General features: G+C 35.8%; 1 protein-coding gene across 1 annotated transcript; it reads right to left on the reverse strand.

Annotated features, from left to right (window-relative positions):
• Nucleotides 1-22,686: 22,686 nt before the first annotated feature.
• Nucleotides 22,687-24,504, reverse strand: LOC131600537 (uncharacterized). Its single transcript, XM_058872683.1, has 2 exons — nt 24,218-24,504; nt 22,687-23,491 (listed from the first exon to the last, which is right to left on the reverse strand). Exon 2 carries the CDS (start codon nt 23,467-23,469, stop codon nt 22,990-22,992), a length of 480 nt encoding a protein of 159 aa, XP_058728666.1. The 5' UTR covers nt 23,470-23,491; nt 24,218-24,504; the 3' UTR covers nt 22,687-22,989.
• Between the last annotated feature and the right edge of the window lie 231 nt (nt 24,505-24,735).

The following is a 24,735-nucleotide window of genomic DNA, read 5'->3' on the forward strand; positions in this document are numbered from 1 at the left end:
ATCATAAACTAACCTCAATCCTTTCTGACATACAACCAATAGCTTACTTTCAGGATTGATGATGGCGGAGAAGTGGCGAGGAAGAGAACAGCCGGCGGCAGAGATTTTAGCAGACAGTTGTTGTTCTTCGTAATCGTATGCTTATTTGCAGATGGTTGTGTGTGGTATGCGTGTGGGTCGTGGCTGTGTGACTGGAAATGAAAGCATAAAATATTTTTTTAAAATTTAAAAAACTCAAAACGACGTCGTTTTGAGAAAAAGAAAATTAAAAAAAACAATTGAACCGCCGGTTCCCGGTCCAACCGGTCCGGTTTTTACAACACTGAATTCTCTCCTTAAGCATTTCATTTATATGAGCCTCATGTTTGAGAGAGCTGTGTATCTTTCAGATTATACATCTCAAAATCCTGATATTATGGGTGGCAAAATGGGTCTGGCAGACATGTCTATTTTACCCACACTTTTTCACATCATGAAATAATGTTTTATACGCAAAACATGCTAGATTTATTAATGCGTCGGACAAGATATATCGACTTAGCCCCGATATGGGTCAATCTTTGGTTTATATATGATTGAGATACGCATTTGTGACTGATTATGGACACCGGATAGGAGGATCGCCTCCATCAAAGCCTGGTTCCTATTCATCATTAAGAGGTAATGATTGGCATAATCAATCACAATAAATGGCTTCAATTGAGCCTTCTTTCAAAATGGATCATAATCGTTATTGTCATACCCCAATTTTTGACCCTAAGATCATCCAATCATTTGCATTTCAATCGTTAATCAAGATCACAATCTTGAGGTTTGGTTTTTTTGCTCTGAGCTTATTATGCCTTTGGGGGAATCACCAAGCATCCATAGTTGTTTAATTTATGAATATTACTTCATACTAACCAAAATAAAAAAAAATATGCATTTTTGTTGTTTTTGTTTGTTTTTACATGTAAAAATCGATCCAGAGCCAAAGCAATTCAAAAAAGGAATTTTTTTGGAAAATTGACTGGGGAAATCAATTTACTCTGTAGGGAAATCGATTTCCAGGGATGAATTTTGAAAAAAAATAGACAACATGACATAATTTTGGCACTAATCACATCTCTTTGATCATTTTTTGTCATCACTAATATTCCACATCACTACCATAATTAATTCTCTTCATAAACCCATTTTTAATCTCATTCATTTCACAAGCTTTTGATAGCCAAACTCACCTTGCAAGAAAATCTCTTGAAGCTTTTGATAGCCAAAATCACTCTTGCAAATTCTCTCTCAATTCTCTCCCAAATCACTCAAAGCTCTTATTTCACAAAAAGTTAGTGAGATTCACATTGAATCTTACTAATCTTTGAGCTAAACCTTTCCAAATACTTTTTCCTCATCCATTCTTGGTCGATCAAAGCTTGCTGGAGATTGTTCTTAACGAAGTAGATTTCAATTGGTAATTTCTTTATCCATTTTCATCCTTCAAGATGTGATACTTTGTGGATCTTGATTGTTACATTTGTATGGTTCATATGGTGGTAATTGCTCATGGTTTGATGGAATTTTTATGCTTAATCACAATCAAGATCATAAGGTGTTTGATTATATGTTTGGTCAAGGTTTCCTCTCTTTTGATGCTGTTTTTTTTAAATTTACATGCTGGAAATCGATTTCCCCTGGGGGTAAATCAATTTCCAGTGCTGTTTTTGCGCTAGATTTGAAAACTGAGTGCAGGAAATCGATTTCCCCAGGTGGTAAATCGATTTCCTGAAGTCATAATGCAGTTTTTTTGCTTTTTTTGACTTATTTTAGTAACTACTCTTCTTTTACTTCTTTCTTTTGATGTTTGCTTTGAATTGTAAACTTAGAGGTCTAATTCCTCTTTAAATTCAATGTACTTAGGGTGTTGATGAAGTTGGATAAACATTCATTGATTCAAATCTATCATAGCATGAATTGTTTAATTCATTCTTGGTGATTTGAGATAATGATATGTTTAGAGCTTTAATCCACAATATTAAGTGATTGAACTTGAAGATGGAAGGAACCTTGAGTATGTGATTCCATTTTCTTCTTCATCTTTTTTGTTTTGGTCGATAAAAATCTTCGATATCATTAGAATTCTTTCGAGTTCTTGATGAAGATTAGACTGTTACCTCTTTTTTTGTGCGGCATCGCTTTCAGAAAAAAATATTCATATTGTTTCTCTCTCATGCATTAGCACTCTAATTGTTATTGACCGGCCTCGTTGTAGCGTGACTTCTATATAAGTTACTTGGCGATTGCTTAACATAGCGCTACATTTTCCCCGTATGGAAAAAAGATCAAATGGCATAGATTATTTCACAATTGATTCAAGACTTTTGAAAACTTATCGTATAGAAGCTTTGATTCTATCAATCTTCTGATGAGTTTTCATTAACTTTGAACCCAAGTTCATTAATCACTCACCATTGATCACCAATTATTAATACTAATAATAACAACAATAATAATAAATAATAGGGTTAATAGTAATTTACCCCCTGTAATATGAGCGTGTTTCGGTTTACCCCCCACTGTTGCCAAAGGCAGGTTTTGGCAACGGTTTTTTTGAAAAAACCGTTACCAAAAGGTAAGGAGGGGAAAAACAAAATTCGCTAACATTACAAGGGGGTGAATTACTATTAACCCTAAATAATAATAATAATAACAACAACAATAATAATAATAATAATAATAATAATAATAATAATAATAATAATAATAAAAAATAAAGACAACAAAAGGAAATTGCACTTACTAAATTAGGTAACTCTCACCCGATTATTCAGCCATAAGGCGACTTAATCCCAACTGTCTAAAAAAAGATAAAATTGTGCATGAATAAAGGATCATTTAATCAGAGTAAGTCGGATTGCCCTTAATTGCTTGTCCTTCCCAAAAGTTATACGAATCTAGAAGAAAAAATTTGCTCAACTCTTAACGTCACAAAATATGAATTAGGAATGAATGTAAAAAGATGCCTTAAAGTTTATCAAAGTTGTGTTTTGAAGTGAAAGAGGTAGGTCCATAGACTTATTTCCAAAATTAAGGCGGAGTTTTATCTCTTGAGGGAGGTTTTAGTAAGCGTTTTCATAAGAACTTTAAGTTAAGGCAAGTACCGAATGATCTAAACCTATGTTGAGGAAGAAAATAGATTACAATTGATTACTGTTGAATATGGCTCATATTGTTGAGATAATTATGGGTTGTTGAGATAATTATAAGTTGTTGAAAGTATAACTTATATTGTTTAGATAATTATGGGTTGTTAAGATACACTAATACAAAAAGAGATATTTACACCCATTTTTTAATACATTTTACAACCGTTATTAAAGGGGTAAATTTAAAGGGTGAGAAATGTCTGAAAAATTTACACTCGTTTTAAAACGGGTGTAAATAGAGGGTATATTACACCATTTTTTAGAAAAAAATGGGTGTAAATTGTTACATATATATAAATTTAAACCAAAAGAATTACACCTCATTTGACTAAAATCGAGTATAAAATGAATCATGCTTACTATGAATGTCAACAAATTTATACCATATTTTCTTTAAATAAGGTGTAAAAAAAATAGTATATTACACCCTATTTTAGTTATCGTTAGTGTAAAATATTTGATAATTATATTATATTTAATTTCAATAAAAGGGCTAAAACATCTCCCGGTTGTATTGGCCTTACAGTTTCAGATCAATTGATTAATGGCATTTATTTAAAACGAGCATTAGTCATGCATGTTTTATTTCAAACTGTGGATAATTTTGTAAGTAATCAAACATCCAGGTGTTCAACATTAAGTTGACACAATAAATCTAATCGGTAAGTTGATTAATCTGCATTATGAGAAATATGCCAGAATCAGAAACAACTATTTCAGTAGCACAATATAAATGCAATGATCACACACAACAAAAATTCAAAAAAAATAAAACATTAATTTAATCCCGAAACTATATACTCTTTAACTTTTTATCAGTAGGTGTGTGTCAAATACAACTATCCCGCAACATCAACATCCAGCCAAAGACTCGGAACATAATGCCACTCAATAATCAGTTACATAACATGTGAGAGGACACTATTCCAAAACTCATACATAAGTCATCATTACATTTTTTCCACATCCAAACTACATAATCAGTTTACACGAAAGTGTGTTTCTCCTCACTAATTCCACACAACAGACCCTATTTTCATCACAAATTATAAAGGCTTACATCTCTTTGGTGCCAAAGAATTCATGAATATTAAAGTGTTTGAAGAATAAGAAGATGAAGAAATGTTCGTAACGGTGTTGTGTTAGGTGCAACATACATTTGTGAATGGTGGTGGAAATGAGAGTAGAAGCGGTTTTCGGTTTTAAGAGATACATACATACGCTATCGATAAAGTGCTTATGAGTTTTAACCAAAACCATGTTTCTAATTTGATATCAATAAAGTGATTATGAGTTTTTCTCTATGATTTTCAATTTCATTTTAGGATTTTCTTCAATTGACAAAGAACATACTTTTTAGCCAAAATATATATTCTTTTAATTTTGTTTTAATCAAGAGAGTGTTTTTAATAGTTACGAAATATTTTGGAAACAACATTTTATTATTTTATTTTTAGTAATAAAAATATAGGCTTTTTTTTTAATTTTATCAAAAAAGTATTTTTAAATTAAAATTTTCACCATATTTCTTATTTACACCCGCTTTTAGTATACCGAGTGTAAATTTTAAAATTATATATTTTTTTTGCACTAGTGATAACTATAGGTTATTGAGAGAATAACTCATATTGTTGAGATAATTATGGATAGGGATAATTGTTTGTTGAGGGAAACTAGGGATTAGGGTTTTAGATAAACCAAAACCTCGTATTATATATATGGCTTGTAAAACTATAATCTATAAGCAATTCATAAGACATAATAAAGGTAACTATGACTACTCTATAGTTGCAGGCGTAGGTAATTTGGTCGAGCTGCGTGAACAAAACTTTTGTATGTTTCTTTCTACTCTGATCTATATTCACGTTAGCGTTCTAACAATTGGTAGTAGAGCATGGTTGCTTCGGTGGGAGAGCGAAAGTGGATTCGAGTGTGGATCAAGGCTAGTAATGCGGGGGACTCACACTTGTGGAGGAGATTGTTGGGTTTCAAGTGTGAAAGTTGTTCAAAGTCCCACATCGACTATGAATGAAGGAAATGTTAGATTTATAAGAGAGGTTATCCATATCCCCATTGCCTCAAGGTTTTGGGTGGATATGTGGTGTCAATGTCTCTTTGGGTTTCAAGTGTGAAAGTTGTGCAAAGTCATACATCGACTAGGAATGAAGTAAATGTTGGGTTTATAAAAAGGTGACCTATACACCAATTGCTTTAAGGTTTTTAGTAGATATATGGTCTCAAGGTCTCTTGTAACCTTGGATGTTTGGTCCATTAACACTTTTGAACCTCGCTCCCTGGACTTCTCCAACAAGTGGTATTAGAGCCCTGGTTGACTCGTGGGGGAATAGAAGTGGATCCTGATATGGATCAAGGCTAGTGATGTGAGGGACTCACACATGTGGGGGGAGATTGTTGGGTTTCAAGAGTGAAAGTTGTGCAAAGTTCCACATCGACTAGGAATGGAGGAAATGTTGGGTTTATAAGAGAGGTGGCCCATACACCAATTGCCTTAAATTTTTGGGTGGATATGTGACGTCAAGGTCTCTTGTAACCATGGAAATTTGGCCCATTAACACTTCTGAACCCCGCTCCCCGGACTTCTCCAACAAGACATAATAAATGGAACTATAGCTACTCTATAGTTGCAGACGTAGGTAATTTGGCTGAACTACGTGAACAAAGCTTTTGTGTGTTTCTCTCTACGCTGATGTGTATTCACGTTATTGTTCTAACAATTGGCATCATATGACGCTTAATCCTGGAAGTGAAAAATTCAAAGTGTCTCAGTTCGAGAGAACGAGCAATTTTGGTTTATGGCAAAGGATGGTTAAGGATTCGTTGGCTCAACAAGGTTTACAAAAGGCGATTCATTATGAGAACCTGACGGACATTGCAGCCGTTGATTGGAACAAGATGAAGGAGAAGGCCACAAGTTTGATAAGATTTTGCATTTCTGATGACGTGATGAATCATATCCTGGACCTCGCAACCCCGAAGGATGTCTAAAATAAATTGGAAAATCAGTACATGTCTAAGAAACTCATGACAAAATTATTTTCTAAGCAGCGTCTCTATAGCCTGAATATGTAGGAATGAAGCGATTTGCAGGCTCATGTCAATGATTTCAACAACGTCCTCGCAGATTTGGGACGACTTGGTGTGAAGGTTGGCGATGAGGATAAAGCCATTATTTTTCTGTGCTCTTTACCAAGCTTTTATGATCACTAGGTGACCACTCTCACATACGGGAAGGAAACAATCACGCTAGAATCTATTTCTTCTACTCTTTTGCAACACGCATAACGCTAAAATATAGAGGAAGGTGGAGGAAGCTCGTGTGAAGGTTTTTTTATGATGGGAGGTCAAGATTGTGGCACTGGCAAGGGTAAGGCAGTGACTTCTGAAAAGAAAAGGAGGTTTAAGTCCAAGGAAAGAAAAATAGTATAATGTTATAGTTGCAAGCAAATTGGCCATTGGAAAAGAGACTGTCCAAACAAGTCAGGCAATAATAGTTCAAAAAATGTAGTTCAATTTGATGGTTCCTGTAGTGAATAGGATTTGCTTTGCGTTTCATCTGCAAAGTGCACTGATGCATGTATGCTTGATTCTGGGTGCTCCTACCATAAGACGCTACACGGGGATTGGTTCAACTCTTTTAAATCAGGTGATTTTGGTTTTGTCTATTTAGGCGATGATAAAACTTATGCCATCACTGAAAAAGGGCAAATTAAAATTGCTTTGGATGATGGTGGCGTGCCACGTTGAGTGAGGTACATTATGTTCTTGAATTAAGGAAGAATTTGATTTCTCTAAATACTTTTCAAGCGAATGGTTATTCATTTCGGTCAGATGGATATAGATACATCATAAGGGTTAACAAGGGTGCAATTACAGTGATGACGACAATGAGGACCGCAGGCAACATTTATAAGTTGGTAGGGGCACAGTTATGGGTGATGTGGCATCTGTTGAAACTGATAATGATACAACTAAATTGTGCCACATGCACTTAGGTCATCTCAGTGAACGTGGGATGATGGAACTACACAAGAGGAATTTGCTAAAGGATGTTTGCAGTTGCACAATCCAATTGTGCAAGTATTGTGTTCTTGGGAAACAATGTAGAGTTTGTTTCAAGATCGTGGAACATCAAACCAAGGGAATCATAGACTATGTCCCTTCTGATGTCTGGGGGCGTATAAAAGAGCCCTCAGTTGGAGGTTCTAGGTACGTTGTGACATTCACTAATTATTTTTCTCGTAAGGTCTATGTTTATTTTATACATATAAATCTGAGGTCTTTTCCAAGTTCAAAATATGGAAGGTAGAGGTTTAAAACCAGACAGGGAGAAAAATAAAGTATATGCGGCCTGATAATGGAGATGAAGACACTGTCAAGAAGTTCATGCATTTCTGCAAGGAGAATGGCATCCAGAGGCACTTTTCTGTGAAAAAACACCATAACACAATGGTGTTGCAAAAAGGATGAATAGGACTCTAACAGAGACGGCAAGGTGCCTTCGGTTGAATGTTGGTTTTTCAAAAGGTTTCTGGGAAGTAACACTCAATATGGCATGCTATCTAGTCAACAAATCATCACGAGCTTCATTGGATGGAAAATTTATAGAGGAGGTGTGGACAAGTAACCCCATTGATCTGAGTAATTTGAGGATTTTCGGATGTACAACATGTGTGCATATTTCTGTGAGGATCGGTCTAAACTTGACCCAAAGTCAAAATAATGCATCTTTACTGGCTACAATAAAGGTGTGCATGGGTACAAGTTGTGGGATCCGATTAAAATAAAGGTGGTTGTCAGTAGAAATTTTATATTTGATGAGCACTCGATGTTAAAATAGTCAGATATGGCAGTTGTGCGAAATAATGAGTTAGAAAATTCCAGTTAGGACAAGATTCATATGGAAATTGTGGAGCCATTAGTGAGTCCAAGGAAGATTGCAGCCCCACAGCAGGATGAACCATGCTCAAATTCAAGTGGAGTGCAAGATTTAGCAGAACTACAAGACTATACATTTGTGCCTGATAGGGAGCCCTGCAGTACTACACCTCCAGTGAGTTATAGGTTTGAAGACTTGGCAGCATATGCTCTTCTTACCAGTTCAGGAAACCCTTATACTTTTCAAGAGGCTATGGCTAGCTAGGAGAAAGATAAATGGATAGCTGCTATGGTAGAGGAGATGAAGTCCTTGAAAATAATGGGACATGAGATCTTGTTCAACTTCCATAGGGAAAAAGAGCCATTGGTTGCAAGTGAGTGTACAAGAAAAAGTTAGCAGTAACAGAAAAAGAAGGAGAAAAGTTCAAGGCTTGCCTAGTTGCAAAGGGGTATTCACAGTAGAAAAGGATTGATTATGATGAGATTTTCAGTCCAACCGTTAGACACACTTCTATTAGAGCAGTATTAGCCTTGGTAGCCAGCAAGGATACCCATTTAGAGCATATGGATGTGAAAAAAACTTTCCTTCATTGTAACTTAGATGAGAAAATCTACATGGAGCAGCCAGAGGGATTCAATGTACATGACATGACAGACTTCTTTGCAAATTGAAGAGGTCTTTGTATGTCTTGAAGCAGTCTCCAAGGCAAGGCAGTGGTACAAGTGCTTTGATTCATACAAACTTTAGATTGGCTATAGAAGGTGTGATTATGATTGTTGTGTTTATGTGATAAGCCTTGATGACGGTTCTTTTATTTTCCTGTTAATTTATGTTGATGATATGTTGATTACTGCCAACCATTTGCATGATGTAAATGAGTTGAATACCAAGTTGGGTAAGGAGTTTGATATGAAGGATCTGGGTGCTGCAAAGAAGATTCTGGGGATGGAAATTCACAGGGCCAGCAGAGCTAATAAATTATGGTTGACTCAGAAAAGCTATGTTGAAGGTGTTTTGAGCATATTTGACATGAGCAAAGTAAAGCCTATGAGTACTTCATTGGCGAATAATTTTAAACTCTCTTTTGAACAATGTCTGAAGACAAACTTAGAGATTGAAGATATTTCTAAGATTCCTTATTCCAATACAGTTGGTTGTTTGATGTATACTATAGTTTGCACTAGACCGAATTTGGCACAAGCAGTTAGTCAAGTGTGCAAGTCCAAGTCCAAGCCAGGGAAGCAACATTGGGAAGCAGTTAAGTAGGTCCTAATGTACTTGAAGGGTACAACAGATCATGGTATCATGTTCAGCATGGAGAACGAATTCCATCAATTGTGGGATATGTGGATTATGATTATGTAGGTGATATGTATGATAAGAGGTCTACAACAGGGTATGTCTTTACTTTTGCAGGGGGGACCTATATGCTGTAAATCATCAATTCAATCCATAGAAGTTATGTCTACAACTGAAGCAGAATACATGGATGTAGCTGAAGCTACCAAGGAAACATTGTGGCTTACACAATTAGGGAAAGAATTGAGTGTAGAGCAAGGTGGAGTTCAGTTGCATTGTGGTAGTCAAAGTGCTATGTATTTGGCGAACAATTATGTGTATCATGCTAAGACCAAGCATATTTACGTGAGGTTCCACAAGATCAGGGAGTTATGCCCGAACAGATATTACTTCTGAAGGTTCACACTTCAAAGAATGCAGCTGGTATGTTGACCAAGCCAGTCACCAGTGACACATTCGAACACTGCTCAAACTTGTTACATGTTTGTCAGTGTTAAGTAGGAGTTATACCTCCCTAGTTTCCAGGATGAATCATTATGCATAAAATCTTCATAGGGGTTTGATATACGCCAAGGTGGAGATTGTTGAATATGACTCATATTGTTGAGATAATTATGGGTTGTTGAGATAACTATGGGTTGTTGAGAGTATAACTCATATTGTTGAGATAATTATGAGTTGTTGAGATAACTATAGGTTTTTGAGAGAATATCTCATATTGTTGAGATAATTATGGGTAGAGATAATTGTTTGTAGAGGGAAACTAGGGATTAAGATTTTATATAAACTAAAACCTCATATTATATATATATATATATATATATATATATGTGTGTGTGTGTGTGTGTGTGTGTGTGTGTGTGTGTGGCTTGTAAGACTGTAATCTATATGCAATTCACAAGACATAATAAAGGAAACTATAGCTACTTTATAGTCACAGACGTAGTTAATTTGGCCGAACTATGTGAATAACGCTTTTGTGTGTTTCTCTCTACTCTGATCTGTATTCACGTTACTGTTCTGACAAGTACCCTATATGTATGTATACCTTTGAAATTTTCTTTAAGAATTTGCATAGTCCTAATCTTCCTTATCTTAGCAAGTTGTTTGAAGACAAACAATATTTTAAGTATGAAGGAATTTGATCAGTGACATTTTAACTATGTTTCTAGAGTATTTTATCTTTGAATCTTAAGTAGTTTAATCTCTATTTGGCGCATTTTACATCTTTATCTTTGTTATTCTATGTTTCAGATGGAAGAGAATGAAACAAAATAAATTGGAGTTGAATCGGGGAAGAATACGCGAAGATTGCACAAAAAGAGGTCTTCAATACAAAAAAAATGGAGGCTTTATATGTCGTAGTGGGAGCCCCATATATAAAAGAAAAGGGTGCTACTGTCTGCCCATAGCAGGCATTACTGGTCGTAACTAGCATTACCACCTTCCAATAGACTGCATTACTGGTCGTAGCCAACATTACCACCAAGTTGTAGTGCACCAGTACCATCATAGGATTCCAATTTTTTCTGTTGTTTTCTCGTTATAATTTGAATCAAACTTGTATGAGTGAAATTATTGGCATGAATCATTGTCTTAGATTTTGTTGATGAAATTTTCAAAATATTTATTTAAGAAATTATAATAATTAAATTCATTTAATTGAATTTATAAATCAAAATTGGTTGTAATGGTGCAGTGGTTATGATTTTAAATAAAGAACTAAAGTGTCATTGGTTCAACACTTGGTTTGGATAGTTTTTCATCGTAATCATATAATACGAGTTCAAATATCCAATGCTTCTTTTCACCGATTGGCTTGAATGTATCTAGAGGATTCGTTAGTTAACCAATTTTCATCCAATTTTCCTAAATTGGTGGGGGCGAATGGAACCTAAAACTGAGTGTAAACACACGCTTTGGAATTTATTTTGTGCAACTTACCATTTTCATCTTTTTCTTGTCCATGTTTTGTAGCAGACCCCCAACAAAAGATCTAACATATTCTTCTTTTTTATAATCAAGAAATTTTTTTTTTCAATTTTTCGCATAACAACCATAAAATTTCACCGCCTTAGAAAACACAAATAGTATAAATCGGTACTCCAACTGGTCTATGAAGAACCGTAACTCTTTTTATTACTTCGATACTGTCTTACGCTTGCGGTGTGTCACTTTGCGGGGCAGCTCTCCCCCCCCTCCAGTGTAATTGGTCTTTCATATTCTTTCATGGATTATCCCTTCTTAAGGCCCAATAAAATTATTTCGATACAATTCTTTACTACCCAACATTCTGTTTTGTACAATATCTATAGTCTTATAGTTGTCCGATAAAAATATTCCAAAAGTGTAACTGGTACTTTCACGTCACATAAAACTCTGGAGGCCCTCCTCCATTTCAACAACTTAGTTTGAATTCGATGTTCTACATCTCTTTCTATTTCACCATTGTTTTGAACTAAAGATGATCGAAATTTGAACCAGATAGATTGCGCAAAGGGAACAAGAAGCAGAGAAAAAGAGAAGCAATACGCAAAACGGAAGGGATCGATTTGCAGAAATCAGATCGATTCTTACAAACAAATTTGTAGAAAGATCGATGTACACAATCGAAAAACAGAGAAAGGAAGCGGAAGCAAGGAGAACGATGAGTCGGAAAGGAAGAACACATAAAGTAAAAGCGCAATCAAGAGAGAAAGAGATACCCGAACAATGATGGCTACCAGAGCTTTGAATGCTCTGATACCATGTCAATGGTGAAAACCTTGATACTCAAGAAGAGAGAAGAGTCGCGTGCAGCCATGAAGGAGATGAAGATGCAAGCACGAAACGAGATAAGAAAACTAACAGAATTCTGTTAGGATAAAGAGTATCTGTATTTGCTCAATGAATAGCTTACATGTGTATGTCCTTATATACAAAAGGGGAAAGCTAATCTAAGCTATGCTGATGTGGAAAATAAAGATATACTTATTTACAAGTAATGCTATATACTAATGTAATATAATGAACTATACTAACAGCCCCCCTCAAGTTGGACTTTGGATGTTACAAAGACCTAACTTGAGCAAGGATCTCTTGAGAGCAGGGGAGTGTAACGGCTTGGTAAGCATATCTGCCAGTTGGTCATGAGTGGATATAGGGAGCAAATGAATGAGTTTTGCTTGAAGTCTTTCACAAACCACATGACAGTCTAACTCAATGTGCTTACTTCGTTCATGGAAAGTAGGATTGTGGGCCAAATAGATAGCAGACTTGCTATCACAAAAGATGGAAGCATGTTGAGGGAACTTTATACGAAAGTCACAAAATAGAAACTGCAGCCACTGAACTTCACATGTGATAGATGCCAATGCTCTATACTCAGCTTCACTGGAAGATCTAGATGCGGTGTGTTGCTTTTTGGACTTCCAACACAAGAGAGAGGAACCTAACAGCACGCAGTAGCCAGTGACGGATTTCCTAGTATCAGGGCATCTGGCCCAATCTGAATCCGCAAAACCGAGAAGTTTGAGCTCACTTGTTGCACAAAAGAAGATACCAACAGCAGGAGCAGACTTCAGGTATCTGAGGACACGATTTGCTGCATGAAGATGAGGCACTCGTGGTTGAGACATAAATTGGCTCAAGTGTTGAACCGCATATGAGATATCTGGCCGCGAGTTAGTTAAGTAGATGAGGCGTCCAATCAACCTGCGATATAAAGAGGGATCTTCTAATGGATCACCATCAAGAAGAGAAAGCTTAACATTTGGATCAAAAGGTACTGTGGATGGCTTAGCTGCAAGAACACCAGCATCCTGTAAAAGCTCAAGAGTATATTTACGTTGATTCAGAAAAATGCCTGTAGTAGACCTAGCAATCTCCAAGCCCAAAAAATATCTTAGTTTTCCAAGATCCTTAATTCTGAAATTTTTATGTAAAAGAGATTTAACATTCTGAATCTCACTAAAAGAAGTTCCTGCTAGAACAACATCATCAACATAGACAAGAAGAGCAGTAAAGTGAGGAGAATCATACTTAACATACAAGGAATAATCGGCTTTAGACTGGTGGTAGCCTATGGAGATCAGAAAACTAGAAAGTTTCGAGTACCATTGCCGACTGGCCTGCTTGAGACCATATAAGGATTTCTGCAGTTTACACACCTTAGAGGCATCATGCCCAGTGAGGCCAGGAGGAAGACTCATATAAACTTCTTCATGTAATTCTCCATGTAGAAAGGCGTTGTTAACGTCCAACTGTTCTAAGTGCCATCCCTTAACCGCTACAAGAGAAAGAAGTACACGAACGGTAGTAAGCTTGGCAACTGGTGAGAATGTGTCGAAGTAATCAATGCCCTCCGTTTGTGTATATCCTTTAGCGACTAATCTAGCCTTGTAGCGTTCAATCGAGCCATCTGCACGGTGCTTTACCTTATACACCCAACGACAGCCAATAGGGAATAGATGGCACATGAGAAATGTTTATAGTCAGAAGAACATTTCTCATAAGAGAGTACAGAGGAGAGAGGATAAAGAGGAGTGTGTGAAGTAGGGAGAGAACAATTGCTCGCAAGATAGCAATGGTAATCTGCAAGGTGACTGGGAGGATGAGATACCCGGGTCGAATGACGAACCGGAGGAGCTATAGGAGTATTTGAAGGGTGAGCTAAAAGGCTAGGGGATTCAGTGGAAGGTTGAGTAATACTGGTGTCCTCAGTAGACTCATAGGATAAAGGAGAGAGATCATTGGGACACGGGAAAGCAGGATTGGTGGGGGATTGTGGTGTGCTGTCACTATCAGGTGCAGCCAATCTGTCATGACTAGAGGGGTGAGGTAAGCTAGAGGAAGTAGTTTCCAAAAACGAGGATACATGAGTAGATGTAGGAGACTGATGGGATGTGTCATGATCAGCATAAATGGGCACAGATATAGGATTTTCAGCAGGCTTTATTTCTGAGGAAGGGTGTACACAAGACTCCGAATTGAATGGGAAGAGAGTCTCATAAAAGGTAACGTGTCGTGAAACAAAAACAGTGTGGTGTTGAAGGTCATATAGAATGTACCCTTTTGTGCCATCCTTATATCCCAAAAAGACAGTTTTCTTTGCTCTTTGGTCAAACTTGGATTTATGGACTTGGTTGGAAACAACATAACTCAAACAACCAAAAACTTTGAGGTGAATAAGGGTGGGGGGGGGTGGTGGAATAGAACTTCATAGGGACTCTTGAGATTGAGCAAGGGTGTTGGTAATCTATTAATGAGGTGGACTGCGTGTTGAATACAGAAATTCCACATATTAAGAGGAATTTTAGAGTGAAAGTAAAGTGATCGAGCAACATTTAAAATGTGCTGATGTTTCCTTTCGACCACTCCATTTTGTTGGGGTGTGTATGGACAGGATTTCTGATGAATAATGCCTTTGGATAAAAAATATTCAGACAAAGTGAGAAACTCCGAACCATTATCAGACCTGAAACACTTTAAAGTGGTATGAAATTGGTTTTCAATGTATGCTAGGAACTGTAAAATGCTTTGTTTAGTTTGGTCCTTGGTTTTTAAAAACATTATCCAAGTATACCGGCTATGGTCATCAACAAGAGTCAAGAAATACCTATGTCCTAAGATTGAAATATCAGAAAAAGGACCCCATAAATCAGCATGTAGAAGTTCGAAAGGTGTTGTAGAAACAGTATTACTAACAGGAAAAGATAATCTCTTTTGTTTACTAAAGTGACAAGGATCACAAGGAAATTTTGTATTACATTTGTAAGGAATAAAAGGAAAGAGCTTGGATACAGTTTATAAACCAGAATGGGAAATGTGTCCTAGTCTTGAATGCCAGAGAAAGGAAGTTTCCTGAATAGAAGAATTACAGGTACGAAGATGTTGGGAGGAATCAATGACATAAAGGCCTCTATGGAGTTTAGCTGAACCAATCATTGCCTTGGAATGATTCTGCAGAATTTGGCACGAGTCATTAGTGAAATGAACAATACAATTATTGTTTTGAACAAGTTTAGCTATGGATATCAAGTTTACATGGAAACTAGGTATGTACAGCACGTTGTAAAGGGTTAAGGTTGGAGAAATGGGGACTGTACCAGAAATTGAAGCTATAACTTGTGAACCATTAGGTAGACTAACATGAATGGGAACAATGGTTTTATGTGAAGCAAAATTAGCTAAATTAAAGGTAATATGGTCAGTAGCACCCGTATCAAAGATCCATAAGGCAGTATTCGTACCATTTTCATGGTTGGAGTGAGAGTTAAGCACGAAGGGGGAAGAGGTGATGGAGTTGGCTTGAGGTTGGGTCTTGGATTGTTGGATTAACTCTAGGATACTTTGATATTGCTCTTGTGTAAAACCAGTCACAGACTGAGTGGATTGCTTCATGGGAGATGCTTGACCTGTTTCAACAGAAGCCACAGATTGAGCATTAGAGTTAGAAGTTTTTGCTTTACCTTTGAAACCGGGAGGATATCCATGTTTGAGGAAGCAAGTTTCAACCGTATGGTTGGTCCTGCCACAGTGAGAGCATGTCCTATTATTTCCTCTTCCAGCACCATAGTTACTGCTCTTGCCCTTAAAAGCCGCATTTCCAGGTTTGAAAGCATTGTGATTAGAAGCCGTGTTCACATGTAGTGCAGCAGATTCTTCAGGATTGGTGTTGTTGGAAATTGCGGATTGAGAATTGTTAAGCTCCCGTTCTTGTTGGATGATTAAGGCAAAAGCTTTATCTATATCAGGCAACAGATGCATCATCATAATTTGAGTCTTGGATTGAGAAAAATTTTCATTCAACCCTTTCAAGAATCTGATGACATAGTCTTGGTCTCGATACTTTTTGACAGAAGCAAGGGCACCGCAGGAACATGGTATTGCACACGAGCAAGCAGCAATGGGTCTATAGGCCTCTAATTCATCCCACATTACTTTCATCTGTGTGAAATAATTGGAAACATCAAGGCTTCCTTGACGGAATTTGTACAAATCTTCTTGGATATCAGATATACGGAAAATATCACCTTGTGAGAAACGAATTTGCAGATTTTTCCACACGCCAACAGCTGTTTCAATCCATAGAACCGACTTGGCGATAGATTCTGAAATGGAGCGGTGAATCCATGCCAATACCATAGTATTGCATCGAACCCATGGTGCATAGAGAACATCAGACACAGGAGGCTTTGGGAGTGTGCCATCTAAGAACCTTTCTTTGTTCTTGGAGATTAATGCAATGTGCATTGATCTGGCCCAGGTGTGATAGTTTTTATCATTAAGAAGAGGCGTAACAAGAACAAGAGCGGGATTCTCATTCGGATGCAAATAGTAGGGATTAGATGAATTGGTGGAAAAATCCGTAAAGCTTGGGAAAGCCATCAATGGAGGTTAAGAACCAGATAGATTGCGCAAAGGGAACAAGAAGCAGAGAAAAAGAGAAGCAATACGCAAAACAGAAGGGATCGATTTGCAGAAATCAGATCGATTCTTACAAACAAATTTGCAGAAAGATCGATGTACACAATCGAAAAACAGAGAAAGGAAGCGGAAGCAAGAAGAACGATGAATCGGAAAGGAAGAACACAGAAAGTAAAAGCGCAATCAAGAGAGAAAGAGATACCCGAACAATGATGGCTACCAGAGCTTTGAATGCTCTGATACCATGTCAATGGTGAAAACCTTGATACTCAAGAAGAGAGAAGAGTCGCGTGCAGCCATGAAGGAGATGAAGATGCAAGCACGAAACGAGAAAAGAAAACTAACAGAATTCTGTTAGGATAAAGAGTATCTGTATTTGCTCAATGAATAACTTACATGTGTATGTCCTTATATACAAAAGGGGAAAGCTAATCTAAGCTATGCTGATGTGGAAAATAAAGATATACTTATTTACAAGTAATGCTATATACTAATGTAATATAATGAACTATACTAACATAAGTGTCGATAAAATTTCATATCATTCCTGAAATAAAATGTTGAAATACTTCTACCCTATATTATTTATATCTATTTTTCTAATTTTCCCTTCTTTATTTTTAATACACCTCCAAGTTTCTTATCTATCCTTTTCTTTTATTAATAAACCTATATATAAATTTTCTTACGTCTCAGTTAAAAGTTTCGCACACAACCCTCCTGATCTCTTTCACATCATCTCAGAAATACTCTAAATATTATGCAGGTTGTATGAAAGAGACCAATGATCTTCCCATCGATTTTCAAAGTAAGAAAAATGTGATAATCTGAAGACTGGTGATTGAATCCTACTCTAACGCTAAGATTATGTTTGTTACTAACCGCGCTCTTCGTCATTGGCATCAAAGTGTTTGTTTTCATGCTCTTCATATCATCATTATTCAGCAACACATATTAATCCATAAACTCTCAAGTATTGCTTTTAAAAATGGCTTATAATTAACTTCTATGAAAAGAGTTAACTTAAATTTATCTTTTGTTGTATAAGTAGCTTATAAATAAGCATATGGTAAACACTTATGTTATAAACACTTACTTAAGGACATTACATGTTTAAAAGTACATTAAATGAATATAGTAAAAATAATGAAGAGTGAAGGTGGTGCATTAACCAGTAAATTGGAAGACATTTCAGAGTCAAAAGCTAACAGAAAGACTTATCAGTTGATCTCACATTTTTTTTATTTTTTTCTTCTCCAATTTCTTCCCTTCAATTTCATAGATACATGTTATTTCCATTAACATTACCATTCACATTTCCTAATAACCATAAACCCGCCCATTTTCTAGCTCAGAAACCTACCTCTTCCACTTAAACAACTATTTTCTACCTTATGTTAATTAGCTAGACATATAAACACAAAGTCACGTGCATTGACCAACACAATTTTGAAACCGATTCAGTTGCATAAAGTCTTTCGCGATTTCAGTTGGTACAGGTGTTGCGACACTAATTGTGATTGCAGCCGTCGCAGTATGAATTAATCACATTGTATTCTTTATCACAAAAAACGGTGAATAGCGGTATGGATATTGACATTTTCCTTACCGCGGCTGCTTTCGCGGTAACGGATAGATTTTTAAAACCACAAGTCCTATTTGGATTAACTAATGAATTAAATGCTTATATAGCATTGTTTCCTTATAAAACTATAAACTGTTTTCCCAAGTTATCTTAGAGAGTTTACAAAAATAAACTGAATACAACTTATAAGCATGTCATACTCTTTTAAACTGTCTCATAAATAAGTCTCGCAGGGATCAACCATATCTAGTAGGTGTTTATGCGAGAGATATGCTCAAATAAATAAATTCTAACAGACCCTAAATTTGTTAAACCTTCTTTGTTGGTTTTATATTGAAATGAAATGTTGCAGGAAGGCATGGTGGAGATTGGAACTAAGTTTGAAAAACTTAGGAGGTCGATTCTGATTTGGGTGGTTTTGCTGGTGATTTTGTTAGCAACCGAAGAATTGGATTTCAAAGAAATAGTTTTTTTTATAGGAGAGAGTCTCTCTTGAAAGATTTCTCTTTTGCAAGAATACTTTATTCATAATTACAATATTCAAAGATGTTAGGATAGAATAATATATATTAGAGAGAACTTAAAAATTGTTATGACTTGTGAGAAGTTAGTTAGTTGATGTTGTTAAGTAGAGGGTATAAACAAGAGAATAGAAAGGCTATAGAACATTTTGATTATTGTAATTGTTAGTAGAGTATTCTCCATTAAGAGAGATTCTCTTCTTTTCCATCCTAATTCTTAATAAAAAATGTTATTTCCTTGGACTCCAATTCAATAAAATGCATGAGTAAATAGTATTAAGATAAATTAAATACAGGTAAATAATAAAGAGAATATCTCATTACATCCCTTGAATCTCTTACGCATCTGACGAAATTTTAATAATGCCTCCAACTTTCGTAGATGCATCTCTGGAAGCATTTTTTTTAAAAAAAATTGGTTCTTTCCGTATGTACATCTACGGAAGCGCTAAAATCATAGTAAATATTTGGAAAATTCAAATTATTTAAGTTCAACAATTCTTCTGTAAGTACATCTACGGAACATATTAAAAATAGAGTGTTCCGTAGAAGTACCTATGGAACATTCTGCTATATTTTCAAATCATATGGATTTCACTCAAAAACTCAATTTTTATAACATCTAGTGTCTGTAAGGATCCGACACTTGGTTCCCCCTGAGGGGGGGCGAAGCTCTTGCACGCGCCATGGCCTCAGTGTAGCCCGACACCTCTCCCCAGCCAATAATATCAGGGAAGTGCTGTAATATCCAACCCTGAAAAAAAAGAACGGGGATCAAACATATTATCACAAATATATAATAAACTTTGAGAAAAAGTAGAATGATATAAGATTGTTACCACTAAGTGGGTACAACTGCCAGCCACAATCCTTGCCTTCCACTGGCATCCCTCTTTGAGTCTATGATAGTTGTACGCCAGTGTAGCCGCTCTCTAGTTGTGCTCATGGAGTATCCAATAAGTACCTCAGGTAAACGACGTCCGTGTACGTGGAGATCGTGTCCACCAACAGCTGGGTGCCTAACAAGTATAGGAAGTAACGTCTCAGCACCCGTTTCCTGTTTATATCCACCTCTCCCTCGTCACCATCGGCAGTCTTTGGTAATTGTTGTTTTGAGATTGAGAATTGTTGTTGTGTAGTTGTTGTTGGTGGGTGTTTTGATTTCTGTTTGTGTTAAAGTAGTGCTTTCAATGTCATCGTTTTCAGCGAAACCATCCAGATCTGCCATTTTTGGGTTCTAAGAGGAGACGAGAAGGAAATGTTTGAGTGTTTTTTGAAAATAAAACTGGATAGAGGTGATGAAAATATGAGATTGTTGAGAGAAGGATATGATGTTAGATTGGTGGGGGTTAGGGTTTTTGAGAAAAGGGGATGAATAGGTGAATATTTCTAGAAAAGTATGAGGAACGGGTTGAATCTTTGAAGGCTTTTGAAAAAATAAGAAGAATTGGATGAATCTTTGAATATTTCTGAAAAAATGGTGAGGAACGGTTTGGATCTTTAAGTGGGTGAAAGAAAATCGAACGATATTGAACAAGAACAGCGAAAAATAGTGAGATATGGTGAGAAAAATGGTGAATTTGTGGTGAAATTGGAGGAATCGGAAGTAAACAAATGAATTTTATGGGGAAGATTTTAGGGTTGATGGGAGCGGCCACAGTGAGGTTGTAGAGGAAGGGAGAGCGAATGCAAAGGTTAGAGAGAGAAAGAAAAACCAGAAATGAGTGTATTACCTTTCGTAATGGTTAGATCAATCCTTAATTGAGATAGATGGTGTAATCTAGATGAATCTAGTGGGATGGTGATCCATAATTGTTTGGAGAGAAAAGAGGATAAGGAATGAAAGTTGGAAGGACATCGAAATTTGGATGAATGACACGTGTTGATGAGAAGCAACAATGAATTGACAAATGCGATGAGATGAATTTTGAGTCCCCGTGTGGAGACTTTGATCTGAAAAACAAATAAAATCTTGAGAGAAGGAATCAGAGCCCTTGATCTGCTCTTGATACCATATTAAAAATAAAATTAAATATCATTTAAAATCTGAAATCAAAATACAGATTTGCCTTTACATATATTTATATAAGGATTTTCTAACTAACTAGGCTTAAAAAATGGGTAACTAAATTAATTAGAAAAAAACTGTTATAAACCTAATAATTAGGGAAGTCAATATTTTATCAAATAGTATTATCTTATCCTTAATAAAATCAAGGGTTAAAAAGTGAGTATCTCACATGTTTTGAATAGCGAGTATAATTCTTGTTATGCTTCTGAAATCCAACATCAAGGACATCATATTAGATTATGTTTTGTTATCTATCACTATCACCGTGAAAGAATCGAATTTGAAATCATCCTCCTTCCATTTGAAACAAACTGGCCCATAATACTCATCCTATAGAAATAATTCATTCTTATGAATGACATTTCATTGGATATATATGTGTACAATACTGACATACTACACTGTATTTGTCCTGCTACGTAGCTCATGTAATCTCTATGTTACATTACTCATATGAATGATAATAATTAGTTATGTAATGTGTTTGAGTAAATCAAAATCCACGTAACAAAGCATGGTATAGAAGGATAATTCTTCACGGTTTATGTTTCCCTTATCATCGTAATAATCATGTATCCTTATCACGAGTCTCTGGCACTTATCAACTTGTAGCTCCAGTGGGTCTTACAAATACGTTCTTTTGTTGTCACAATTCATTGTACACAAATGTCCCCATTTTGTCTTCTTTCATACCCTCAATAAAACACATTTTTCAATCATAACCAATGGACCCTCTCTCTTTTTTTGTTTCACAGAAAATATATTTAGATTAAAAGAGACACGTCTAGTCTAATGTATAAGCATAGTCTTCTTACAGAACACAACATGCAAGACGGCGGGTTACCGCACAGAGTTCAATATTTATTATGGTTAAACCGTAACAAAAGAAACTCCTATTTGTTTTATCAAGGTGTGAACCGTGAACAAAAGATCTAATTATCTGTGCCAACTGCAATATGTGTCGTCTGGAATCGATTACAATGGACTCATATGCCACTAAATTTTCTTTAATTTGCAATACATATCCTTGTCAGCTATGCCTCGTCAGACATATAAATTGTGTGGCTGAACATTTGAGGGCTTTATTTAATGGGTCACGCACAATCTCCAAAAAAATGTGCTTAGAAAACAACAAACTTGAAAATAGACTATTTGAGATTGACATGTTAAGATAAATCATATCAACAAAATACCACATTTTAATTCTGTTCTAAAATTTTAAATTCTAGGTAAACATTAGTTTAAGGGCTAGTTTGGCCTTACTAGCAATAGCTTTTGGTTCTTCCATAAACAAGAGTTATCAGACAACCTTGTGATAGAGAATACTTAACCAATGTTTTATTAGGCCACTAAATTCGGCATTTGATAGTTTAGTATTCAGTCGATGAATCTCAATCGTTCGATGAAGATCAGATAGTTGTATTATCAATTATGAATTCATTGCAACTAAGAGCAATTAAAAAAAAGAAAATATCCGGTCTTTATCAAACGATTGAGATTCATCGACTGAGTACTAAACTAGCAAATGCTTAATGGAGTGGCCTATTCAAACGACTGAGATTCATCGACTGAATACTAAACTATCAAATGCTGCATGGAGTGGCCTCATCAAACGTCTGAGATTCATCTGCGCGTTGGTAGAATTCAACAGTTTGGCCACCAAACCAAAACATTGTGTTCAAAGCATAAAAACAAAAGCTAGCTTCAAATAAAATTCATAAACTGAATTTGGTCCAACGATACGAAACTAAAATTCAATTGCTAGTATCAAACTGAAATTACAACCAAGTGATTGAAGTCCAGGAAGGAAAACTCCTTTCAACCATCATCCATTCAATCACCAATGCCAAAGAAAAAACATAAACCATAATCTTCCAAACAAAACAACCTGAACTAAAAACATAAACAACATCAGAACACAAGACACAGCTATTTCTAACTAAACCTTGATCCACTAACAATGTTCAATGTCTATCCTTATTCTTACCATTATTATAATAATAGCACCCGATGAATATCAATGAATTGAATCACTCTGTGTGTGTCTCTGTCGTCCTCGGCGGAGTTGTTTCCATCGTTGGGAAGCAACTACTAGATCTACCAAGAGGTCTACAAGCAAAACTTTCCTTCTTCCTAGGAGAATCCAAACTCCTAAAAAAAATCTGTCTCACAGCATGTATGAAATCTTTCTTATGATCAGTAGCAGCAGAAGACCTAAACTGTTGGCGAAATTTGGTGTGTCGCTTTAGAGCTTCGTCCATTGTGATTAGCTTCTCCTCGCTCTTTGACCTCGCTCTTTCTTCCTTCACTGCCTCGGAACACAAACCACATATCCATCTTCCCCCGAATCTCTCCCTCACTCGCATAATGTATGCGAGTGTGCACTCTTCCACCAATCCGCAGCAACAGCATTTTGCAGTGGAAACCGCGTCCACCTCCGTGACTTCAGTTTCTTTCGCAACGTTCCCAATCTCCGCCACTTCAGCTTCTTTCATAACCTTCCCATCCATGTTCAAACCTTCTTTGATTCTTCTGTATTCAATCACAAACAACACATTAACATAAAAATCAAAAACCAAAACAATAATGGAGAATTATAATTTATGAAACACAGACACCAGACAGACAATAAAAAACAACACATTAACATAAATATAAAAAACCAAAACAATAACAGGGAATTATAATTTATGAAACACGGACACCAGACAAATTGAACATCAACACTGACACGAATAATAATTTCAAAAAATAAATATTTTGAACGGAACAACATGTATATGTGCCACTTACACGAGTCCACCCCAAACACGTCTTTACTCAAAGATGTCTATGCTAGATAGGTTATAATTATAACAAACCACAACACAAGATCAATAGTTATAACTACTTATGTTTCAAAGATCATATATTCATTGAAAATAAAATAATCACTGTATAGACCGCCATGTCATCAAACTATTTTGATTTTTTGTGCATATTTATCATAATTTTAAATTACAGTCTTCAAGAACATCAGTCACATTTGTGATTATTTGACTCTAATATTAAAATTAGCATAGTAATCAATTTAAAACTATAATAACTATTACTGTGTCTGTGTCGGGGTCATCAGTAACAAAATGTGTCAGTGTCGTGTCTGAGTATCAGTGCAACTGAATTCAACTGAATTTGACTGTGATTCTATGTAATATCGAAAACTGTAAAATCTCAAATCAATCTAAATCAATGTAAGAAGCAAAAGTGACAAAGTAATACCGTGAATTACGATGGAATTGGATTCGGGAAACAAGTAGCAGGTTTATCGCTCTTTCTCCCACTGGATCTCCTGAACTTGAATCTCTTCTGCGGCGGGTAATTGGAAAGGAGTATAGAACATTACAGAGCCGAAAATGGCTCAATTTTCAATGATACGACGGAAGGGAGTGTCGTATTGAGTGATGGATCTTCTGTCTGAAGTGAAGAGAAAAGAAGAGAATGAAATGAATGTGGAACAGAAGCAGAGGCAGATAGAAGGATATATACACAGAAAAAAATGATATAGATGCGGATTTTTATTGCTCTGTTTTTCTTTTAATATAAATAAAGGGAATATTGAGTTTTGATATACTTTTATTCTTTAGAAATTTTATAAATTTAGATTAAAATATAAGATTTTTTTTTGAAAAATAATTATTTTGTTGACTGTTTAATGTGTTAAGAAACTAAATAAAAGAAAAAAGTTATATTTTTATTAAAATTTCTTTGATATGTATTAATATATGACGATTAATATA

Source organism: Vicia villosa, linkage group LG4 (assembly GCF_029867415.1).
Source record: "Vicia villosa cultivar HV-30 ecotype Madison, WI linkage group LG4, Vvil1.0, whole genome shotgun sequence".
In the NCBI taxonomy this organism is placed as follows: domain Eukaryota; kingdom Viridiplantae; phylum Streptophyta; class Magnoliopsida; order Fabales; family Fabaceae; genus Vicia; species Vicia villosa.

What these genes read in the sequence shown, in the direction of transcription:
- LOC131600537 (XM_058872683.1), bottom strand. Translation starts at nt 23,469, where the DNA reads ATGGATGGGAAGGTTATGAAAGAAGCTGAAGTGGCGGAGATTGGGAAC.